Source organism: Schistocerca piceifrons, chromosome 3, assembly GCF_021461385.2.
Source record: "Schistocerca piceifrons isolate TAMUIC-IGC-003096 chromosome 3, iqSchPice1.1, whole genome shotgun sequence".
Classification (NCBI taxonomy): domain Eukaryota; kingdom Metazoa; phylum Arthropoda; class Insecta; order Orthoptera; family Acrididae; genus Schistocerca; species Schistocerca piceifrons.
The window spans coordinates 420,033,288-420,056,101 of NC_060140.1; the positions used below are offsets into that span (position 1 = coordinate 420,033,288).

At 43.4% G+C, this 22,814-nt stretch overlaps 1 protein-coding gene across 1 annotated transcript in view; it reads left to right on the forward strand.

Moving 5' to 3' along the window:
• The window catches only part of LOC124788707 (cytochrome P450 4g15-like), a 182,319-nt gene that overhangs the window by 26,403 nt on the left and 133,102 nt on the right, over positions 1–22,814 (forward strand). Inside the window, exon 2 of the mRNA XM_047255987.1 lies at positions 12,755–12,956. Coding sequence (XP_047111943.1) covers positions 12,755–12,956 — 202 coding nt within the window. The remainder of the gene's footprint in view (positions 1–12,754; positions 12,957–22,814) is intronic.

The window sequence follows — 22,814 nt, forward strand, 5'->3', positions numbered from 1 at the left end:
TTCCACCACAGCGAAAACAGGCGGTAGATCATCAGACTATGTCGATGTCGTTCGACATGGCGATTCTGCTGCTTCTGCTACAGAGCCAATGGAATGCGAAGTCTACTCAAGGCAGCCATCTTTCTCCTCACCACGGCGGAAAGATATGGTGAAAGCGCAACCTTCGTGACAAATGGTTCCTATACTACAGGGGAACATAAATGGGTTCAGGACACATGTGGAGAAACTGAAACTGGGCACAGGCACACACCTCTGTGCTTGTGTTTGCAGGAAATGTATCTTAAGGGCACTGACGCCCCTGTGTTATGGGACTATGCCCTCCACCCAAAAGACTGACCTGACTGGGGAAAGAGCCAAGGAAGGGATTGCTGTGTTTGTTGATAACACACACCACTCTTCTGCTCTTTCCTTGATTACTGACCAGCAATCAATAGTCATTGCAGTTTTTGTGCAAAAGGATGCGATAGACTCTGAGGCTCTCACAGGTTTTATTACACAACTTCACCACCCATGCCACCGAAATCGATGGTCAGCAGAACTAACTGGATGGTGTTCATCCAGATGGCTCTATTTGAACACCGAAACTGAGTCCAGAGTCACACGAGTGATCCATCATGACGCTAACTTATCCATCCCAAATCCTTCAGGTTATCTTAGGAGGCAACCTGTACCTTGACGGACCGTTGAGTGTCGCTCAGCAATTCGGAAAAGGCGCACAGCTCTCCGACAGTTTAGATACTGACCAACGCCAGACAACCCCACAGCCTTTCGAGTTTGAAGAACCAAAGCTCGACACGTAATTAAGGTGAACAAAAAAAGATCATACAAGCGTTCCTGGGTCCTATCAACCATTCCACTTGTTGTACAAAAGTTTGGGAGGCCCTGAGGAGGATTTGGGGTAAACACGGTCGTTTACCAACAGCAGCAGTGCTGAAAGAGGGGTGTCTCCAAACAACATCTAGGTAGAAGAGTGAAAATCTCATTCTGGAAAATCTCATTCTGGAAACATCCCCCAGGGCTGTGGCTAAGCCATGTCTGCGCAATATCCTTTCTTTCAGGAGTGCTAGTTCTGCAAGGTTCACAGGAGAGCTTCTGTTAAGTTTGGAAGGTAGGAGACGATGTACTGGCAGAAGTAAAGCTGTGAGGAAGGGCGGGTGAGTCGTGCTTGGGTAGCTCAGTTGATAGAGCACTTGCCCGCGAAAGGCAAAGGTCCCGAGTTCGAGTCTCGGTCCGGCACACAGTTTTAATCTGCCAGAAACTTTCAACATCTAGGTACATCTCCAAGACGATGACAGAGCATTTTGCAATGACAATTGCAAATGACATTCAGGACCTGGCGTCAAGAGGGTTCAGTTGGATTTCAGACCTCACAACTCTGACTCTTACAGCGGCCCTTTCTTCATGTGGGAGCTGGAATCGGCAGACTCGCGATACTGCGCCCAGTCACTACCAAATACTATACTGCATGGATCGACATTTACCAGCAGTGTCAGAGGAAATCCTCCTTGAATGTTTGAATTTGATATGGCAGGCAGGTCATTTTCCCAACTCGTGGAGACGGGCAATTTTGAGATCTCTCCTTAAACCAAGAGAGGACAGCAAATGTCGCAGTAGTTACCGGAGCATCACCTTAACGAACTGTGTAGACAATATCCTGGAACGAATGATTAATGGTCGCTTGGCCTCTTTGTTAGGGACCAGACAACTTCTTAGCCGCTCACAGTGTGGATTCCGGAGATTTCTGTCCACTGCCAAGAACGTGACCCTACTAAGGGGGGCTATTCAGCAGGCTTTCTTATGTAAGCATCACTGTCTCGGTGTATTCTTTGATATCTGGTGACAAGCTGTCGAATCGTTTTGAGTAAGAGAGAGTTGTCACTCAGGGTAGTGTTTTCCCGTAGCTATAAACAGCATCATATATACGGTAAAGAGTCCTGTGCAGTGCTCCTTATTTGTGGACAATTTTTCTGTTTCCTGTCCTTCTTTAAGTGTTGCGACAGTGACTCTTCAGCTGCAGCTTACAGTCCAGAGGTTAGAGGTGTGGGCTGAAAAGAGGGATTTCAGTTTTTTGCTGGTAAGTGAGTCTGTGTTCGATTTGATCGCTCTCGTCGTATTTTTAATTTATCTGACTTGCATATGAGGGATATAGTTCTATGTTTTAAAGAGTCAGTGAGATTTCTGGACCTGATTTTTGGCTCCGAATTGTCATGGTCACCACACCTGAGAGACATAAAAGCTGTATCCAGAAGGCACTGAATATTATAAAGTACACTACTGGCCATTAAAATTGCTACACCACGAAGATGATGTGCTACAGACGCGAAATTTAACCCACAGGCAGAAGATGCTGTGATATGCAAATCATTAGCTTTTCAGAGCATTCACACAAGGTTGCCGCCATGCTGACGTGCTGACATGAGGGAAGTTTCCAACCGATTTCTCATACACAAATAGCAGTTGACCGGCGTTTCCTGGTGAAACGTTGTTGTGATGCCTCGTGTAAGGAGGAGAAATGCGTACCATCACGTTTCCGACTTTCATAAAGGTCGGATTGTAGCCTAACGCGATTGCGGTTTATCGTATCGCAACATTGCTGCTCGCGTTGGTTGAGATCCAATGACTGTTAGCAGGATATGGAATCGGTGGGTTCAGGAGAGTAATACGGAACGCCGTGCTGGATCCCAATGGCCTCGTATCACTAGCAGTCGAGATGACAGGCATCTTATCCGCATCGTGCAGCCACGTCTCGATCCCTGAGTCAACAGATAGGGACGTTTGCAAGACAACAACCATCTGTACGAACAGTTCGACGATGTTTGCAGCAGTATGGACTATCAGCTCCGAGACCATGGCTGCGATTACCCTTGGCGCTGCATCACAGAGAGGAGCGCCTGCGATGGTGTACTCAACGACGAACCTGGGTGCACGAATGGCAAAACGTCATTTTCGGATGAATCCAGATTCTGTATACAGCATCATGATGGTCGCATCCGTGTTTGGCGACATCGCGGTGAACGCACATTGGAAGCGTGTATTCGTCATCGCCATACTGGCGTATCACCCGGCTTGATGGTATGGTGTGCCATTGGTTACACGTCTCGGTCACCTCTTGTTCGCATTGACGGCATTTTGAACAGTGGACGTTACATTTCAGATGTATTACGACCCGTGGCTCTACCCTTCATTCGATCCCTGCGAAACCCTACAGTTCAGCAAGATAATGCACAGCCGCATGTAGCAGGCCCTGTGCGGGCCTTTCTGGATACAGAAAATGTTCGACTGCTGCCCTGGACAGCACATTCTCCAGATCTCTCACCAATTGGAAACGTCTGGTCAATGGTGGCCGAGCAACTGGCTCGTCACAATACACCAGTCACTACTCCTGATGAACTGTGTTTTAGTGTTGAAGCTGCATGGGCAGCTGTACCTTTACACGCCATCCAAGCTCTGTTTGACTCAACGCCCAGACGTATCAAGGCCGTTATTACGGCCAGAGGTGGTTGTTCTGGGTTGTGATTTCTCAGGATCTATGCACCCAAATTGCGTGAAAATGCAATCACATGTCAGTTCGAGTATAATATATTTGTCCAATGAATACCCGTTTGTCATCTGTATTTCTTCTTGGTGTAGCAATTTTAATGGCCAGTAGTGTACTTAGCCACAGATGTTGAGGAGTAGATACGGTAGGTCTTCTTACCTGAAGATACTTGATGCTATCCACCATGAGGGAATTAGGCTGGACCTGGATGCTTACAGGACTAGTCCTATACCCTGTCTGTGTGCTGAGGCTGGGGAACAGCCGCTCACCTTCAGGCGGCAGCTCCTTATTGTGCGCCAGGCTTGTAAGTTCCTCGTAGTTCCGACTCGACCTGCATACCACGCTATTACTCGCCCACTACTGGAATGTTTTATCTCCAGTCATCCACGAGCAACAGTGCCGTTTGGGACCCCATCTGCAGTGTGCACTGGGATCATTTCGTGTGAAGTGAGTATAGCCCCAAATCCAGGGCTTTAACCACCTGCCACCAAGGTTACTGCAGAGGTCTAGAGCAATTTTAGATGTAGTGTACTACAGATGAGACCGCACTCCTGCATATGTTTTTAATACTTTATTTTATGACATATTAACTGAGCACCACAACTCTGCAGCTGTCTTTACCGATGACTTCAAACAGAAGGACTTCGTTTGTTGCTCTGTTGCTTCCCTTAATCGTATCCTCAAGCTCCAATCGCCCCGGGAATTTATTGTCTTAGGTATATGTTCTTAATGTGTTAACAGCGTGAGTGGCCTAACCCTTTTTTTCTGAGGGTTAGACCAGTTATTATGTTTTCACGCCAGGTGTAGAGCCTTTCACTAATTTTCCTTTGTTTTACGGCGTGTGATATGGAGTGATTGTGTGGATCGACCCGAGTGAGGTTTGTATGGGGTCCGTAGGCCCTTACTATAAGTTGCACTCGGCACAGGTCGATAGGGCAAACAATCGATAGTGTCGACTTGCGAGAGCGAGTGTAGAGTTGAGTCAGTTCCCAGGTTGCGGGCCGAGCGGTGTGGAGGCCTGTTGCTGTAATGCAAGGCTTTACCGACAAAGGGAGTGGCCATCGCCGCGGTTTAACCCCTTTGTGTTAGAATAATATGGGAAAGTGAAAAAGTGTAATTACGAGAGTGATCAGTGATATTTCTGTGCCAATATTTGTGGTTCCGCGTCTACCGCGCCGGCATCATTTGGATTGCAGTGTTGGATTGCAGTGATTGAATTTGCGTGTGACGATAATGAATAGCGAGAAAGCCTGTGCTGAGATTAGCCATAATTAAATATGTACGACGAAGGCAGTGGCTGTCTCCTTCCTTTTGTGTTTTTGAGACGAATATAGGTCCTTGATTAGTGAAGCTGTGTTGGCGTTCCTTCTTGTCACTGAACATTTCATTATTACAGCATTTGAGAAGGACAAAATGGAATCTAACAACTCCGTAGCAGTAAAATCCGATTGCCAGCCCCATTAGGTACACGGTCACATTAATTGATATTTATTTGGGCTGCTATTCAGATCCGGATCGGATCGAGATACATAAATCGGACTTGTTACACCCTTGGCTTACCGTGAAAGGACAAGTGCAATTTTCGGTCGAACAGTAAAGAACAATAGGTAATTTTACCTTGCTTAACGCGAGAAAATATTTTTCAATGTTGGATCGAGACAGAGCATAAACTTTAAAATCGCGACAAGAAACAGTGCATTTCGAACAATACGAAGTAATAGCATCTTATGATTGTGACAAAACTTTTTCCTTGCCATATTAGATAAGAATAACAATGTCGATAAACTGTGTTGTAATGTGCAAACGCGTAAATCCGCACGAAAAACTGTGAAAAGTGAACACCAAAGAAAGACACGTGTGAACATTAAAATAGCAAAACGAGCCAAGAATTCGTCACGAAAGATTTTACAGTAGTGTTTAGTAGTAATATTATGACTGAAATTGCCTTTTGAATAGTGAAAATCGGACAGCTTCATGTGGACCCATAAACTGTTATGCAGGCGACAATTTATTGTGGCGACGCAATTGTTGAGCGACGTCTCGCAGACCCGTCTAGCAGCTGCGCCAAAGAGCTTCGATCTGCGAGGTGATTTCACACGTCATCCCAACTACCTGTGCAAGGAGTAGTTCAAGCACAGACGCACTACACCGACGGTCCTCAGCGCGACACCGAGCGCCGACCCGGCATCTAGCGGCCGAACTACAAACTACGCCCACCTGCAGCGCCACGGAGCGGCCGACGGAGAACTACGACGACTCGCCACAGATCTTCAGCGCGACTTCACGCGGCTCCGGTGGCAGTACAGCGCCACGCCCACTTCAAACGTCAAAACATTGCGACTCATGGTAACGTCAGTTGGTGAGTGAAGATGACTGGTTGGCATAACATTAAATTGCAGTGTGCAGTCTTCGTGGTGAATAAACAATGGTAAACTGAATTGCACATTAGGAAAAAGTGCCCAATTACAGTAATTTCCGAAAAGTTTGCGAAACATACTCTGAAATATAGCATACTTATTGACACATACTGCGCTGTCTAAATGGTCATTATACAGATATGCTCATTGTTTTTGGGGATTTTACATTTATAGATTTAATGAATGGTGTGATTTATCTTATTTAGAACATTTTACATAAGCTGTGTATGTGAGAATTGATATTTGAAATTATTAGTTTTTGAGAGTTGTTATGTTCAGTATTCATACGTAGTGTATCAATTTGGGATTAACTGAAGATACTGCAGTTACTGTTTGATTAGTTTCGCGATAATTAGGAGTGTTTTGGGTTACTAGAGGTTATTCTGTATTACTTGCCTGTGCATTAAAAATAAACCAAACGTGTCTACTGAAGATAAGCAGGTTTGTGAGGCAGTAGTTGAAAGGAAAAGGATAGGACAGGAAGACAGAGATGATTCGGGAATCAGTGATTATGGAGTGTCATTAGATAGCCCATTAGCACATTCAACTAGTTATCCCGAGACACCGGGACAAACGACAAGAAATAAGTCAGTTTCAGGGGGTGCTGATATGTGGTCGGTGTTGGCAGACTTGCTAGAGGAGGTTAAGGAAACTAGAGAAGAGGGAAGAATATCCCGAGAATCATTAGAGAAAGGTCTCAGAGAATCATTAAAGGAAGATTTACAAGAAACTAACGCATCATTAGAGAAAGGTCTCAGAGCGTCATTAGAGAAGGGTTTACAAGAAACAAGAGAATCACTAAAGGGTTTACAAGAAACAAATCCATCATTAGAGAAAGGTTTACAAGAGATCAAAACATTGCAAATGAAGATGGAATGTAATCTGAAGAAGGAAATGCAGGAGTTACAAGAACGACTGAAGATGAACATCGACGAGAGAGAGAGGAAGCTACAGAATAGCATAGACCAAGTCCAGGGAGACGTGGAGAAGATGGAAGGAAAGTTAACAAAAAAGATGGAAGACGATATTGAAGAAACGAAAGCCGAATTGGGAGAAAGAATCAACGAAGTGGAAACGAATTGCAATCATCGAATCGCCGAGGTGACGCAGATGCAGAAACAATGCAATGATGTGGTTAAGGGGATAGGAGATAGGCAAAACCAACTGGCTGTCAATCTGAGAAATGCTATGGCCATGCAATGAGAAGAGGATAACAAGAGGGTTGCAATGGAGGTCAGGCAATTACAACAGGGAGTGCAGCAATTAGAGAGCAAGACAGAAGAAATTGATAAACGAATTAGCAATGCCACTTTAACCGTTGGGGAAGGTAAGGTGATGAGCAGTGATAATCGGTACATCCAAAATAATACAGGGCAGAAATTTAGACCGAAAGGAGGGTTGCACCCAATGATATTTATGAAATGGTTAAAAGGAGTTTTCCCAGCACATCTTAAAGACTCAGACAAGATTCAATTTGCAATTGATAGAATGGAAGGTGAGGCCTTCACTTGGGGAGTCAGGAAGAAGGAAGGGACTACTAGTTATGATCAGTTTGAAGAGGAATTCTTGAAGAAATACTGGTCCAAAAGTCATCAGTGTGCAGCAATTGAGGACCTACTCCACCGCAAGTCACTTAGTATATGGAGAGGAACATTGAGAGAGTTTGCCGAACATTTGTGGGAATTGAACGAGACCTTGGAACAACCCCTGAGTGATGACGTAATGATATTAGCGATAAAAAGAAGAATGAGCCAGAGAATGCAAGAAACTGTATCCGGGAGCCTAATTAAAGATAGGGAGGCATTGATGGAAATACTGGAACGGTTGGAATCTGATCGATCACAGGAACACAATCAAGCTAATGATCAAAACTGAGGGGGAAGTAATGACCCAAGGAATCATTTTGGTAATTCGTCTAATTATAGAGGAAGAGGTGGTGGCCATAGGTACAGGAACCATGGTGGTGAACGGCAATGGAGAAATGATTGGAGAAGGAGTGAAGAACCAAGAGATCATGAGAGAGGATGGGATAGGCGAATGAATGACACAGTGCATATAGAAGAGGCGGAGAGACCGGAAAACTGAATGACACTCCAGATGAGGTCCGGTCAGGAGTGAGAACTACAAGGACCAGAGTAAACCTACTAAGACACGACAATGGTGCAGATCTGAGAGAAGATCTACTGGCGGAAAGAAGTAGGATTCCCAAAGAACCCATACTACCCATGATAAGGATCAAGCTATGTGGACTGAATATCGAGGCATTAGTAGATACAGGAAGTGAAGCATGTGCAGTATCCAAGAGGTTATATGAGCAGGTACTAAAAGCAAACATTAGCTTGCCTAGTTTCCCGGTGAGTGGAGTGAGAATTGTGAATGCGTTGGGTGCAAGGAGTAAACCTATTAAAGAACAAGTGTTGATTACCTTCGAGATAGAGGGAGAAGAATACAAAGCAACATTTTTGGTGGTGGCTGGATTGAACACATCAATTATTTTAGGGATAGATTGGTTGAATGAAGTTGATGCAGTAGTGAGTTTTGATGAAGGTACTATCAAGGTCAAAGGAAGAAAGGGAAAAGAGAAGAGATTAAAGTTTGCTGAGGGGAGTGCAATCAAAGAAGAGGAGGAATTCAGAAGGATAAATTTGTGTCATGAAGAGGAACCCACCACGGGATACGGGGAAGAGGAACTAGAAGAAGAAGTGTTGATATACCTTGAGGGATTAGCACGAGAGAATAGACATAAAGAAGATAAGATCAATAAAAAGTTGGAAGAGATGACACACCTAGATGAGGGGACTAAAAGGAAATCAGCCACAGTATTATACAGGCATTGTAAGGTATTTTCTCAACGGCCAGGTATCATGAAAGGGGTGGAGTATAAACTAAAGATAAAGAACCATAAACCATTCAATATAAAACAGTATTCCATTTCCCAGGCGAAACGAAGAGCAGTAGATGAAGAGATACAGAGGATGATGGACCTTGGTGTTATAAAAAGGGCCAACAGTCAATATAACAACCCCCTATTTGTTGTTGATAAGAAGGATGGAAAGGTGAGGATAGTTTTGGATGCACGAACAGTGAATAAAATCATCGAGCCAGAGCGGGACAAACCTGAGACTATAGAAGAACTGATTCAAAAATTCCGAGGAGCAAAGGTGCTTAGTAGTATCGACTTAACTGCTGGTTACTGGCAAATACCATTGGCCACAGAGTCCCGCCAGTATACAGCATTTACTTACGGAGGGAGGTGCTATCAGTTTAGGGTGTTGCCATTTGGGCTTAATGTGTCAGTGTCTGAATTCATAAGAGTGATGGATAAGATACTAGGCGAGGAGTTACTTAAAAAGGTCACCGTCTACGTGGATGACCTCTTGATAGCAAGCGAATCATGGGAAGAACATTTGAATAGATTGGATGCAATCTTGGCAGCTTTCGAAACCGCAGAGGTAACTGTAAACCTGGACAAGTCGGAATTTGGCAAATCAAAGATAAAATTCCTGGGCCATATAATATCCGAGGAGGGTATCTATCCTGATCCTAGTAAAATGGAAGCTATAAGAAATTTTCCGACCCCCCATAGTAAGAAGCAGTTGCGAGCATTCTTTGGGGTTTGTGAGTTTTATAGAAAATTTGTCAAAGGATCTGTACTTAATGCCCCGAGTATGAGGGAATTGACCAAGGTGAGGATGCCATGGCATTGGAGTGCAGAGTGCCAAACCAAGTTTGAGAATATTAAGGAAGCACTATACAGTGCAGATATATTGTACCACCCGGACTTTTCCAAGGATTTTTATTTAGGAGCAGACAGCTCTGACTATGGACTAGGAATACATTTTTACCAAATGGAGAGGAGCGGAAATGGTGAGAGTGTAAGAACAATAGCGTTCGGTAACAGAAGTTTAAATGCTTGGGAGAGGAAATATTCGATTATTGAAAGGGAGGCATTGGCAATTGTGTGGGGATTTAAGCGTTTCTGGTATTATTTGGCCGGGAGGCATGTGAAAGTAGTGACTGACCATAAGGCCCTTACATTTCTGACTACAAGCAAGTTGAGGCATAGCAGACTAACGCGATGGGCCCTGGCATTACAGGACTATGACTTCGAGATAATTTATGAACCAGGAGCAACACATATAATACCTGATGCTTTGTCAAGATTACCAGCTGAGTCGAGAGGAATGTTGGTGGATAGGCCACAAGGAGAAGGAGTTAGAATTAACCTGATGAAAGGAGTACAGTATGAAGAATTCATAAGGAAGTTCCTAAAGAATGTGCACAGGGAACAGAACGAGGACGAGAAATTAAAGACAATTAAAACAAAATACAGGTGAGGAAAGAATTCGCACATTTTATTATATTCATAATGGGATACTTTATAAAAGAAACAAGGAGAGTGAGGAGAACTGGAAACTCTGTGTGCCTGAGCATGTGGTAGAAAAATTAATTTGGTATATGCACTATAGTAATGCGCATTATGGACCGAAGAAGTGTCTGGAAAAGTTGAAGTTAGATTGTGCATTCAACAACATTGGAAGGCGTATACGTAAGGTACTGAGTACATGTGACACCTGTCAAAAATCTAAAACGACCACAGTACAGCACAAAGGATATATGCATCCAATTGTACCAACAGCAATTAAGGACATAGTTGCAGTGGATCTCTTTGGGCCACTTCCTGCCTCACGAGGGAATTACACACAAATCTTAGTAGTGGAAGAACTGGTTTCCAAGTACATAAAATTTTACCCGTTGAAGAAAGCCACTAGTAGAGCCATCATTAACCATTTTGAGAAAGACTATTTTCAAAAGGTGTGTATTCCTAAGCGAATTTTGAGTGATAATGGGTCACAATTTAGGTCAAAGGAGTGGACAGAGACGCTAAATGAGCACAGAATAGAGCAAATTGCCATTTATAGGTATAGGCCAGCTTCTAACCCAGCAGAACGAACAATGAAGGAATTGAACCGTTTATGCCGAACATACTGTCATAGGAAGCATGGTTCATGGAAAGAATATCTGGAACAATTTGAGCGGGTCAGGAATCACCTCCCACATGATTCTACAGGGTTTGCACCATGTGAAGTATTGCTCAATCAAGAACCCGACAGTATTTTTCGTGAGTTGTTAGTCTACCCACCAGGAAGTTTATTGACTTGGGAAAGGAAATTGGAGCTAGTGGAATTAAGTATGAAGGAGAAGGCTAGGAAAAGGCAGGAAAGACACGACAAGCTAGTGAAACCGATAACTTACCGAGTGGGAGACTTGGTACTAGTAAAGGTTCATGCAAAATCAAAGAAAATAAACTCTGAAATACATAAATTCAACCATGTTTATAAGGGACCATACAGGATTATAAAAATTGGTCATCCTAACACTGTGGAGTTGGAATATGCACGGACAAAGAGAGTGCATGGTAAGGAACATGTGGAAAACATAAAAAGGTACTACTCACACGAGAACAGGGATAACCCAGATGAGGAAGGGGAACTCGATTAGGGCAAATGTCTGAAATGAGAGTGTTCAAGCTCCTTGATGTAGTCGGGTAGGACATGTTTAGAACATTTAGTTGTTAAACGGACATGTGAAAAAGGAAAATGTTTATTTACATTGTATTTTCTGATGTGTTATATTTAGAATTGCATATTTCTTATCGACGATTACCTGAGAATGGGAATGAAACCTGTAACAACTAATTTGTAGTATATTAATTCATATGTCATGTGTTCAAGTAATAATTTTTGATTGTATGTTGTGTGTTTCATTTAATATTGGACTACAGAGGACTATTGCTGTTTGATATAAAAATTGTAATTTGGACAATGCCATGTTTATGAGTTGTAATAACCTTTTGTAGAAATTGTTGTGGAGGCAGCCCACTACCGGAGTCGAGGGATTATTTGGTGAATTGTAATTTCATTAATTATTTACACTGTGTGTTTTGTTCAGGTATAGCAATGTCTAATTCCCTTGCCGATTCTTTTACGCCAGAGGCTCCAAAGAAGTTTTTGAGGGCGGGGATGTAAGGGGTCCGTAGGCCCTTACTATAAGTTGCACTCGGCACAGGTCGATAGGGCAAACAATCGATAGTGTCGGGTTGCGAGAGCGAGTGTAGAGTTGAGTCAGTTCCCAGGTTGCGGGCCGAGCGGTGTGGAGGCCTGTTGCTGTAATGCAAGGCTTTACCGACAAAGGAAGTGGCCATCGCCGCGGTTTAACCCCTTTGTGGTAGAATAATATGGGAAAGTGAAAAAGTATCAGTGATATTTCTGTGCCGATATTTGTGGTTCCCCGTCTACCGCGCCGGCATAATTTGGATTGCAGTGTTGGATTGCAGTGATTGAATTTGCGTGTGACGATAATGAATAGCGAGAAAGCCTGTGCTGAGATTAGCCATAATTAAATATGTATACATAAATCGGACTTGTTACAGGTTGGAGTGAGTTAGTCAGTATGATAACGTTTACAGCCCTTTTATCCTCGTAAGTCTCTTTTAATATTTGTGAGGACGCTGATAACCTCGACGTTTAGCGTCTGTAAACCCATAAATCAACGAACATGATATAGGGTTGTAGTTCTGTTGCTTTCCTTATATTTGGATCTGATGTCCAATATTTTTAAATGTCTGAAAACTGTTCTCATCTCAAGGAGTTTGTGATGAATTGTGGTTACGAATTGAGGTGATTCACTTGAATATGCCGCAGAGAACATTACGTTATAAAAGGTAAACATTTATGTAGAACGACGTGTATAACCGGTTAACGCAAAGAATACTGGGTAATCGCAGCTTCTTTCGCAGGTTCTATGCCGGTCCCAAACTTATTGTTGTGGTGACAAGGCCAGAAGATGCCAAGAGGCTCCTGGTAGGCGTCAAGATGCGTGGCAGGGACACTTACGCAGTTACTCCTCTGCTACCTTTCACAGGAAACGGACTTATCACCAGTAGAGGAAACATCTGGAAGGAACACCGCAGACTCATTGAGCCAACGTTCCACTCTGAGGTAAGCATAAAGAACTTAACGGTGACTAAAGGCAGAGAAAGGTAATTTATGTCCTATTGTAAGGAGGACAGTTATTGAGATACTATACAACGAAAGTTTATTTTCTGAGTTGTGCACTGCACACACTGTCTAAATTGTTGCTTCGGTCAAACAAGCCAAAAATTGGGTCAATCATAACTTCGTCTTTTGAATGGAAAGATCACATACCAATAAAAATATTTTTTGTCAATATTACAGTTGTTGAGTCAGATCTTTGTGGGTCACAGCTTTTATATATATAGAAGAAAATGTTCTTAATATTATTAATTATATTCATTTCAAAAAATTCTCCTTGCGCATATAAATAGGTGTAAGTATTCCTTAAGAGTGAGTGCCGATTTAAATTCTTGTAATAGCTTTTTATTACTATGAATTATCATAAATAATAAAGCACATTATCATTCTAAATATTTCCGTCTTTACAAGAACTCTTCCATTTTAATTGCATCCACTGTGCTTTAAATGCAATAAATAAATACATACTTCTTCATCCACTCCCACAACAGTGGACGCAAGATTTATTTAACTGCGCCACTTATTTGACTGCCAAGTAGTTTAACGATCCCGCCTGCTAACAGCAGTATTCACCTTAACAGCCCTATCAGCGTCACAGCGTTATTTTTTTAAGCATATCCAACCAGTGACTGTGGTATCTGTTTAAGGCTCTACAAACGTGACTGAGATGGGGTTTTCTATGCATCATCATTGCCCTAATTCTCATTTCACACACACTTTACGTTCATAAAAAAATGGCTCTGAGCACTATGGAACTTAACTGCTGTGGTCATCAGTCCCCTAGAACTTCGAACTACTTAAACCTAACTAACGACAACACACACATCCATGCCCGAGGCAGGACTCGAACCTGCGGCCGTAGAGGTCGCGCGGTTCCAGGACTGTAGGCTTAGAACCGCTCGGCCACTGCGGCCGGCCATTACGTTCATAATCATAATATATAATAACTTCAATTATTTCTTCACCTGAAGGACAATCACCATAAATATACTCGGATTCATTATATACTTTCGATACCACTGTTGTTACTTGCCCACTCTACAGTTTCCTAACATTTTCTCTTAATGTCAGTACAGAATAAAATTAGCTGTATGGAAAACATACACCACTTCTTTTCTTCCAGATACTATCTGATTAATCTTTACTCATTATGCAGTGCCTATACTGCTGATCTAACCAGTAAATATCTTCATCTTACATCGCGATACCATATTACGAGGATGGGAATAAATCTTCTGTTCTGAATTATAATTCCATTACATAAGACACTTTTTTATTAATTATGTATTATCATTTATCACTCCTCCATTGTGTAATCAATTTCAGACGGTGGTAGTGGAAATAAAGCTTCCACTACATGAATTTAAGTGTGCTAATATAATTTCATTTAGATTGTCTTTAGACATAATAGACGGTTTACTCTTAAGGCAACAAGCTTCTTACAAAATGCAAAGATCATCTTTCATGCCAATCCAGCTTTTCTCGTATTTACCGTTAATATTTAATTACTTTGCTGTTCCAACATTTCGAAAGTTTCATGCCACTTTGATTTACTAAACAGTTCCACAATAGAGGCGACATTCTCCTTTATTATACACATTCATCAAAGCAACGACGAATTTATCATACTGCTTTTCAAAATTTGTCTGCAAGAATTTTGCTTAAAATGATGCTTTATCACTGTTGTCCTAGACCAACGATCCAGTTATAACAACTACGTTTATACTGTAGCAGTTAAAACACAGTTAAAGACTAACAAAATTTCGTGGAATGCGTATATTTAATTTCTTTCGAAATCATTCATCTTCTTTGAACAGTAAATAAATAACTGAACAGCTAAAGCTACATTACCTTAGAGAAATTAATAAAAGTTTGAAACTTAGATGCATGTTTGTCCGCCCCTATAGATGAGTGGTCAGCCGGGCGGTTTGTCACGTCAAGGGGCCCGGGTTCGATTCCCGGCTGGGACCGAGATTTTTTCCGCTCGGGGACAGGGTGTTGTGTTGTCCTCATTGTCATTTCATCATCATCAGTAGAAGGCAACGGGAAACAACCACTGCAATCACTTCCCTAGAAGCTCATGCTTCTCTGACGGGGCTTCCCCCATGACAAGACCTGCCGTAAGGTAGAACAGAAAGCACAAAGTTTTTTTTACAGGCATGTCTGAAAGAACAGACACCGTTGACGATCCACAGCCATACAAAACACTTCGAAATTAATTCGCTCCCTGCGAATTCCTTGATATCCGTTGTATTAGGTATCGGTCCGTGCACAAAAGCGCACGGTATCAATTCGTTCCACACATCCGCGTGCGAAACTGAGATTTTCAGGGGTAATATGTTGATCACAGACCCAAGGGATCAAGTGTTTTGGTCAGTCCTTAACCTTATGACCATTTTTGTATCCATCGGAAGATCGAGAATACTGTAGCGATCCTACAATACAGGAAAACTAAACAAATCGGTTGGTGCTTTTGCATTACGTATGGTACAGGATAAGTTCAAATGGCTCTGAGCACTATGGGACTTAACGTCTATGGTCATCAGTCCCCTAGAACTTAGAAATACTTAAACCTAACTAACCTAAGGACAGTGCACAACACCCAGTCATCCACAGGATAGGTTTAGGCGCTTATGTATCAGTTATCCATGAGGGCGTCCTGGGAAAACCCCGAAAAACCCTGATTTTTGGTTACTATAAATACCAATTGTGGTGATGACCATTCTATAATGTCTATTCAAGACAAACGATCAAAATTTTTACTATATGTCCTTAAAATGATATTTTCGGGGAACTTCGAAACCTTTGTCGGTATCACTATCCGTTACCGAGATCCAGAGGTTCAAAGAGAACCGCAAAAGTTGGTTTCTAACTGCTTTTGTACCATGGGCTGCGCTTATCTAAATAAATAAACACAGCAAATGCCTCAAATTTAATTTTACTACCTTCAGAGATTGAACTCGAATCGCCATTTTCCCGTTTTTGAAAATATTTGTCCATTATCAAGATACACGCAAAAAACGTGATTTTTTTAAATTCCGAAAGTACCATCTGTGGGAAGACCACTTCTACATATTCATGCGAAATCGTCAAAATTTTTGCCATACATTCTTAAGATGACGGTCTCGGGGAACTTCGATTTTTTTTTTAAATATCATTATTCATTACTATCATTATCCCTTATCGAGATGCAGTGGTTGAAAATTACAGTACTTGTGCAAGCAAAATATGCACGTACTTTTCTGGATGAGAAGTAAATGCTGTTTTCGCTGATGTAGTGAACACATGGCGAGGTTCTGGGGTGATCGCAAGGGTTCTGAGGCCACCTAGCTATGTTTTTAATTGCCATTTTTGCTAATAAAACTATGTGACGCTCTTTGTAACGGACACTTAACGTCTATCCAGGCTGTAGTAACTTGGAAATTAATCTATGATGCCACCTGACGGCGTAATCAAGTCCAAAAATTATTTGGTCATACAAAATTTTTCGTACTTACAAATCAAACACCGCATTTTTTTGTATACTGTAGGTGTAGCCTAAAACTGTTGCCCATTTTTATGTAAAGTATAAGGTGAGCTTGCGTTCGATGGGAGATGATTTTGTGTTAATCTTGTATTATTATTTGAGTAAAAGCATGCAAATGTGTCGAAGCTGTCAAAACCTGACTGACCTACGGAATTAGTTTTATATAAGCATTACACCATGCTGTGTCAGGTAACAGAAAGGGAGCAGCGAAAAATACTCCTGTAGGAGCACAAAAAGAATTGTTCCTGTTTAAAATACTCTGACAGAAAACTGAAAAACCAACTGCCTCTATTTTCATTCCGCCTTCCTCAACAACAGTTTCCGTTTGCGAACGTATTCACGCTTTTTTGTGTTGAAAGAGAGTAGCAGACATCAACGGTGGAAGAGAGAGGAGATAGTGCCAATGGGAGAGGAAGAGAGAGGACACAGTGATGATAGGAGACAGAAAGTGGCAGTGCAAGAGAGATTAATGGAGACAGTAGTATGGGAGCAAAAGAGGTAAGAGACAGCAGAAACGAAAAGAAAAGAGCTGAATGACGACAATACCTATGCTTTTGGTGTCTCGATCCCCACTCCAGATCGGCGAATTTTACCACGAAAAAATTTGTCCACTTTCCTGTATCTTCCATACCCACGTGTTAATGTTTCCCGGTCTAGGGGTCAAACACGCCGAGCAAACCATCCCCAAGGACATATTGGCGAGGAGGCAATGATGGTTGAAGAGAAAGACAGCAGCCAACAAGCGAAAAAGAGATAGTGGCAACGGGTTCCATTCAGCAGCTTCATATCGTAAATGACCAACAATGATTGTAATTCTGTTAACAAGTGTTTAAAATTTAGAAAATATTCCCTCAAGCCATTTAGAAAATACACCTGGATTTGTATTGCCCACCGGATCGTAGGTGATCAATCTACGTGACGCTGTTTCTCACTATCCCTTTATTAACCACAGGTCTAACTTTTTTTAAATACTTTAGGACCTAATTCGTTTACTGACATCATTGATAACGTTCTCCTATGTAATCTAGTATAATGAAATGTTGAACACGCACCAGTTGTCATCGAAACATAACTATAGTCTCCTTCTTAAAGTGTTTCAGAATTTAAAACAATCCATGAAACATTTACTTTTTTATATCTAGCAGATGCATCCCTCAGACGTGTTGCTTCTACTGACTGTGGTGCACCACTAACCCTCTAAAGCTCTGCGATTGTAAAAAACAATGATTCTTACTTGTGACCTAAATTCTGGTGTTTACGTACTACTATTTCACTTCCAGTTGCCCAATCTTTAAGGTTTCGTTGACAGTTGTTTGCCATCTGTTGCCTCCTAGCATCCTAAATTTTCTTTACTATTTGACTGTTTTCTCTCAACATTTAACAGATTCATTTCTACATGAGCTCTTAAATTTTTGAATTTCCTAAATTACTTTTCAGTTCCTTATTAACACGACAAAAAGATTGAATAACCAATGCAAGGATAACGTTCTATGAGTCGGAGCGTCGAATGTCAGAAGATTGAAAGTGGTAGAGTAGCTAAGAGATCCCGGAAAGGGAAATACTAAGGCACAGTCTAGATACAGTGGGAGTCAGTTAAGTGAAATGGAAAGAACGGAAGGATTTCTAGATGAATATAGGGTAATGTCGTCAGCAGCAGAAAAGAGTATAACGGAAGAAGGATTCTTATTAATAGGTAGATATGGCAGAGGTTGAGGTACTGTGAACAGTTCAGTGATAGGGCTGTTCTCATCTCAATCGACAACAAACCAACAGCGACAATAGTTCAGGTATATTTGTCGGTCGAAAGCAGACATAGAAAGTATATGAGAATATTGAACAGGTGTTCAGTACTTCAAGGGAGATGAAACTCAAATAGTAATGGTGGACTGGAAAGAGGTTGTATGGTAAAGAGCAGAAGAGAAGGTTACAGGAGGATATGGAATTGGTGACAGGAATGAAAAAGGCGAAAGACTAGTTGAGTTCAGAAAATAATTTCAGCTTGTAATAGCGAATACTCCGTTCAAGAATCGCAAGAGGAGGAGGTGTACTTGGAAAAAGCTGGGAGATACGGGAGGATTTAATTGATTACTTCATCGACAGGTAGAGATTCCGAAATCACATACTGCTTTGTAAGGCATACCTAGGAACAGATATACACCCAGATCACAATTAGTAATGATAAAGAGTAGGCTGAAATTCAAGAGACTAGCCAGGAAGAATCAATGCGCAAAGAAGTGGGTTATGGGTATGGTAAGAAAAGAAGGAATACTCCAGAAGTTCTCTGAGGCTATAGCTACTGTTCCGCAGCCATTTTAGTTGAAGAAGAATGGACATCTCAGAAAAGAGCAATCAAGGGAGTTGAAAAAATAAGACCTAAATACAAAGAAGGTAACTACGAAGAAACCATGGTAACAGAAGAAATAGATCAGTTTATCGACGAAGGAAAGAAGTACGAAAACGTTCAGGGAATTACGGGAGTACAGAAGTAAAAGTCACTTACGAATAAAATACACTACTGACCATTAAAACTGCTAAACCAAGAAGAAATGCACATGATAAACGTGTATTCATTGGACAACTATATTATACTAGAACTAACATGTGATTACATTTTCACGCAATTTGGGTGCATAGATCCTGAGAAATCAGTACCCAGAACAACCACCTCTGGCCGCAATAACGGTCTTGATACGTCTGGGCATTGGGTCAAACAGAACTTGGATGGCGTGTACAGGTACAGCTGCCCATGTAGCTTCAACACGATACCACAGTTCATCAAGAGTAGTGACTGGCGTATTGTGACGAGCCAGTTGCTCGGCCACCATTGACTAGACGTTTTCAGTTGGTCAGAGATCTGGAGAATGTGCGGTCCAGGGCAGCAGTCGAACATTTTCTGTATCCAGAAAGGCCCGTGCAGGACCTGCAACAGTTCTGCACGGGCCTTTCTGGATACAGAAAATGTTTTGCGGTCGTGCATTATCCTGCTGAAATGTAGGGTTTCGCAGGGATCGAATGAAGCGTAGAGCTACGGGTCGTAACACATCTGAAACGTAACGTCCACTGTTCAAATTGCCGTCAATGCGAACAAGAGGTGACCGAGACGTATAACCAATGGCCCCCATACCATTACGCCGGGTAATACGCCAGTATGGCGATGACGAATACGTTTCCAATGTGCGTTCACCGCGATGTCGCCAAACACGGATGCGACTATCATGATGCTGTAAAAAGAACCTGGATTCATCCGAAAAAAATGACGTTTTGCCATTCGTGTACCCAGGTTCGTCGTTGAGTACTCAATCGCAGGCGCTCCTGTCTGTGATGCAGCGTCAAGGGTAACCGCGGCCATGGTCTCCGAGCTGTTGCTCCGAGCGTGTTGCTGCAACGTAATTTGAATCGCGCGCCAAAAACAAAACAACCAATCAGAGACTGTGCTCGACATCTATTGAGCAGCCCAGAGAGCATCCCAGAGTGCCCCAGTGAGCATCTCAGAGTGCCTCAGGAAGCTAAAACACCAAGAAGAATCGCTTCTCGGCTTTTGGCAAGATCAATGTGTAGTATTTGTGGCCCTTAAAAGGGCCGTTTATTTAGAACTGCCTTCAATGATTATATAAAGTACAATCACCCACAATGCGACAATCTTCCAAAGAAGAAGGACCACTAACCTTCACCCATAAGTGAATGCTGGAATCAGAATTTATCTTACAACGTCTACGACAAGACGAAGACAAACTCCCGTGCGGAAAAAGGTAGGAACCCTCACTAGCAATAATAATCTCAGAAACAGGTATAGTACGATAAGCTAAGATTTCCCGAGTTTCAAAGGATTCCAAACCGGCTCTTCCTGCATTGTTACAAGCAACGAAAGCTACAGTTAGCCATCCGTTACCCAAACTGGAAGAAGAAGAAACTTCCATTAAAAAAAATTTAACCTCGCACCACAAAATAAAGTAGGTCCATTAATAAGAACAAATTGAGTAGTTTTACCAACTCCTCTTATTTCGTTATTGTTACCCTTTGCAGAAGATGTCGGAGCACCAAGAGTGCCGTCCACATTGACAAGTGATTTGTAAACCAGCATTCGCCGGCGACGACGAAAACAACGTTTACGCACCATTGTAAGAAGCTGCAAACGTCGTCGAACTGTTCGTGCCGCTGGTTGACTCATGGATCGAGACGTGGCTGCACGATCCGTTACAGCCATGCGGATAAGATGCCTGTCATCTCGACTGCTAGTGATACGAGGCCATTGGGATCCAGCACGGCGTTCCGTATTATCCTCCTGAACCTACCGATTCCATATTCTGATAACAGTCATCGGATCTCAACCAACGCGAGTAGGAATGTTGCGATACGATAAACCGCAATCGCGATGGGCTACAATCCGACCTTTATGAAAGTCAGAAACGTGATGGTACGCATTTCTCCTCCTTACACGAGGCATCACAACAACGTTTCACCAGGAAACGCCGGTCAACGGCTGTTTGTGTATGAGGAATCGGTTGGAAACTTTCCTCATGTCAGCACGTTGTAGGTGTCGCCACCGGCGCCAACCTTGTGTGAATGCTCTGAAAAGCTAATCATATGCATATCACAGCATCTTCTTCCTGTGGGTTAAATTTCGCGTCTTTAGCACATCATCTTCGTGGTGTAGCAATTTTAATGGCCAGTAGTGCAAATAAGAAGTGCTGGGAAGCTAAAGCTAAATGGTTGCATGAAAGTGTGAAGAAATAGAAAAAGAAATGATTGTCAGAAGGAGTGAATCAGCACATACAAAAGTCAAAACTTTCGGTGAAATTACAAGCAAGGGCAGTAACTTTAAGTACGCAATGATAATTTCACTGCTAAATTCAGAGGGGAGAGCGGGTAGGTGCAAAGAGTGCATTGAATGACTTGTCTGAAGACGTGATAGAAGAAAAAAAAGGAGGCGATAGGGAAAAGACAAATGACTGTCAGCACTATGGGACTTAACATCTGAGGTCACCAATCCCCTAGAACTCAGAACTACTTAAACCTAACTAACCTAAGGATATCACACACATCCATGCCCGAGGGGCATTCGAGGGTTGGATTCCCTCACTTCCTCATCGAGGACTCGCACTGCCTGGGCTACTCTCAGGGTGTATCTTCGACGTGGAAGAGCCCCAACCGTGCTTGTCGCGTGTTGCCCGTCTGCACGCCGTCACTGCTGGCCGCCGCCGCCGCCGCCGCCGCCGCCGTCGTCTGTTCACCGCCGCCGCCGCCGCTTGGTCGCCGTCTGTCGGTGCTCGCCGCTTCCTCTTCTGCCGCCGCCACCTGGTCGCCGCTTCTTCAGCAGCCGCCGCCGCTGTCGCCGTCTCTTGGTACTCGCCGCTTCTTCTGCCGCCGCCTCTCGGTGCTCGCCGCTGCCACCGTCTCTCGGTGTTCGCTGCCGCCTGCGATCATGGACGCCCCAACTACCACCATCATCTACACCTCTCCTTCACCTGCCCCCACTGTAACGTCATGGAGTGCTTCCTCTGGGATTCACCCGTCTCATGCACCTTTCCTACTCACAGTCTCCTCCCCATCTATCTACTCTCCATCGATGTATCCCCACCTGTACGTCACTCCTGCTCCTCCCCCTGCTACTGCCCGTGCTGCTTCTCCTGCTTCTCCCTCTGTCCCTGCTCCCAACCCCCCTCCCACTCCTGTCGCCTGCCGAGATGACTTTCCCCTTCTCCCCCCTGCGACTACCGCTGCTTCCCCTGCCAGAGTCTCCACCCACCACGCCACAGTCGCCGCCACAGAGCGCCCTACCCTCTCATCCGGTGCTACTGCCTCACAGGAGGGCCCTGCCTCCCACCACCTCCCCATCCATCCAGTCCCTCATCCCTCCTCCCAGGCAACACCCGCCAAAAAATTTTCCAAACGGCCCAGTGGCGACCTCTCCTCTACTCCTTCCTCCAAAAAGCCACTGCCCACCCCACCTCCCACTGACCCCACTATGGATACCACCCCACCTCCCACCTCTCCAGCCCCCTCCCTGTATACCTTTGTCCTAGCCAACCCCGATCCGAAATTCCTGGATGCCCGCACCCTCACCCTTGAAATCCTGAAGTACATCCCCAGTGCACCCATCACCCAACTTATCCCTCGCAGAGACTCTGTCCTCATCAAGTCTCCTTCTCCGTCCTTCCATACTGATCTCGTCCGGCGCCTTCCCCGCATCACATTTGGGCCCCACGCATCCCTCACCCCATTCCTTACTTCCTCCTCTCCTCGTCAACCCCAACCGCCTCGTCGTCCGCCGACCCTCA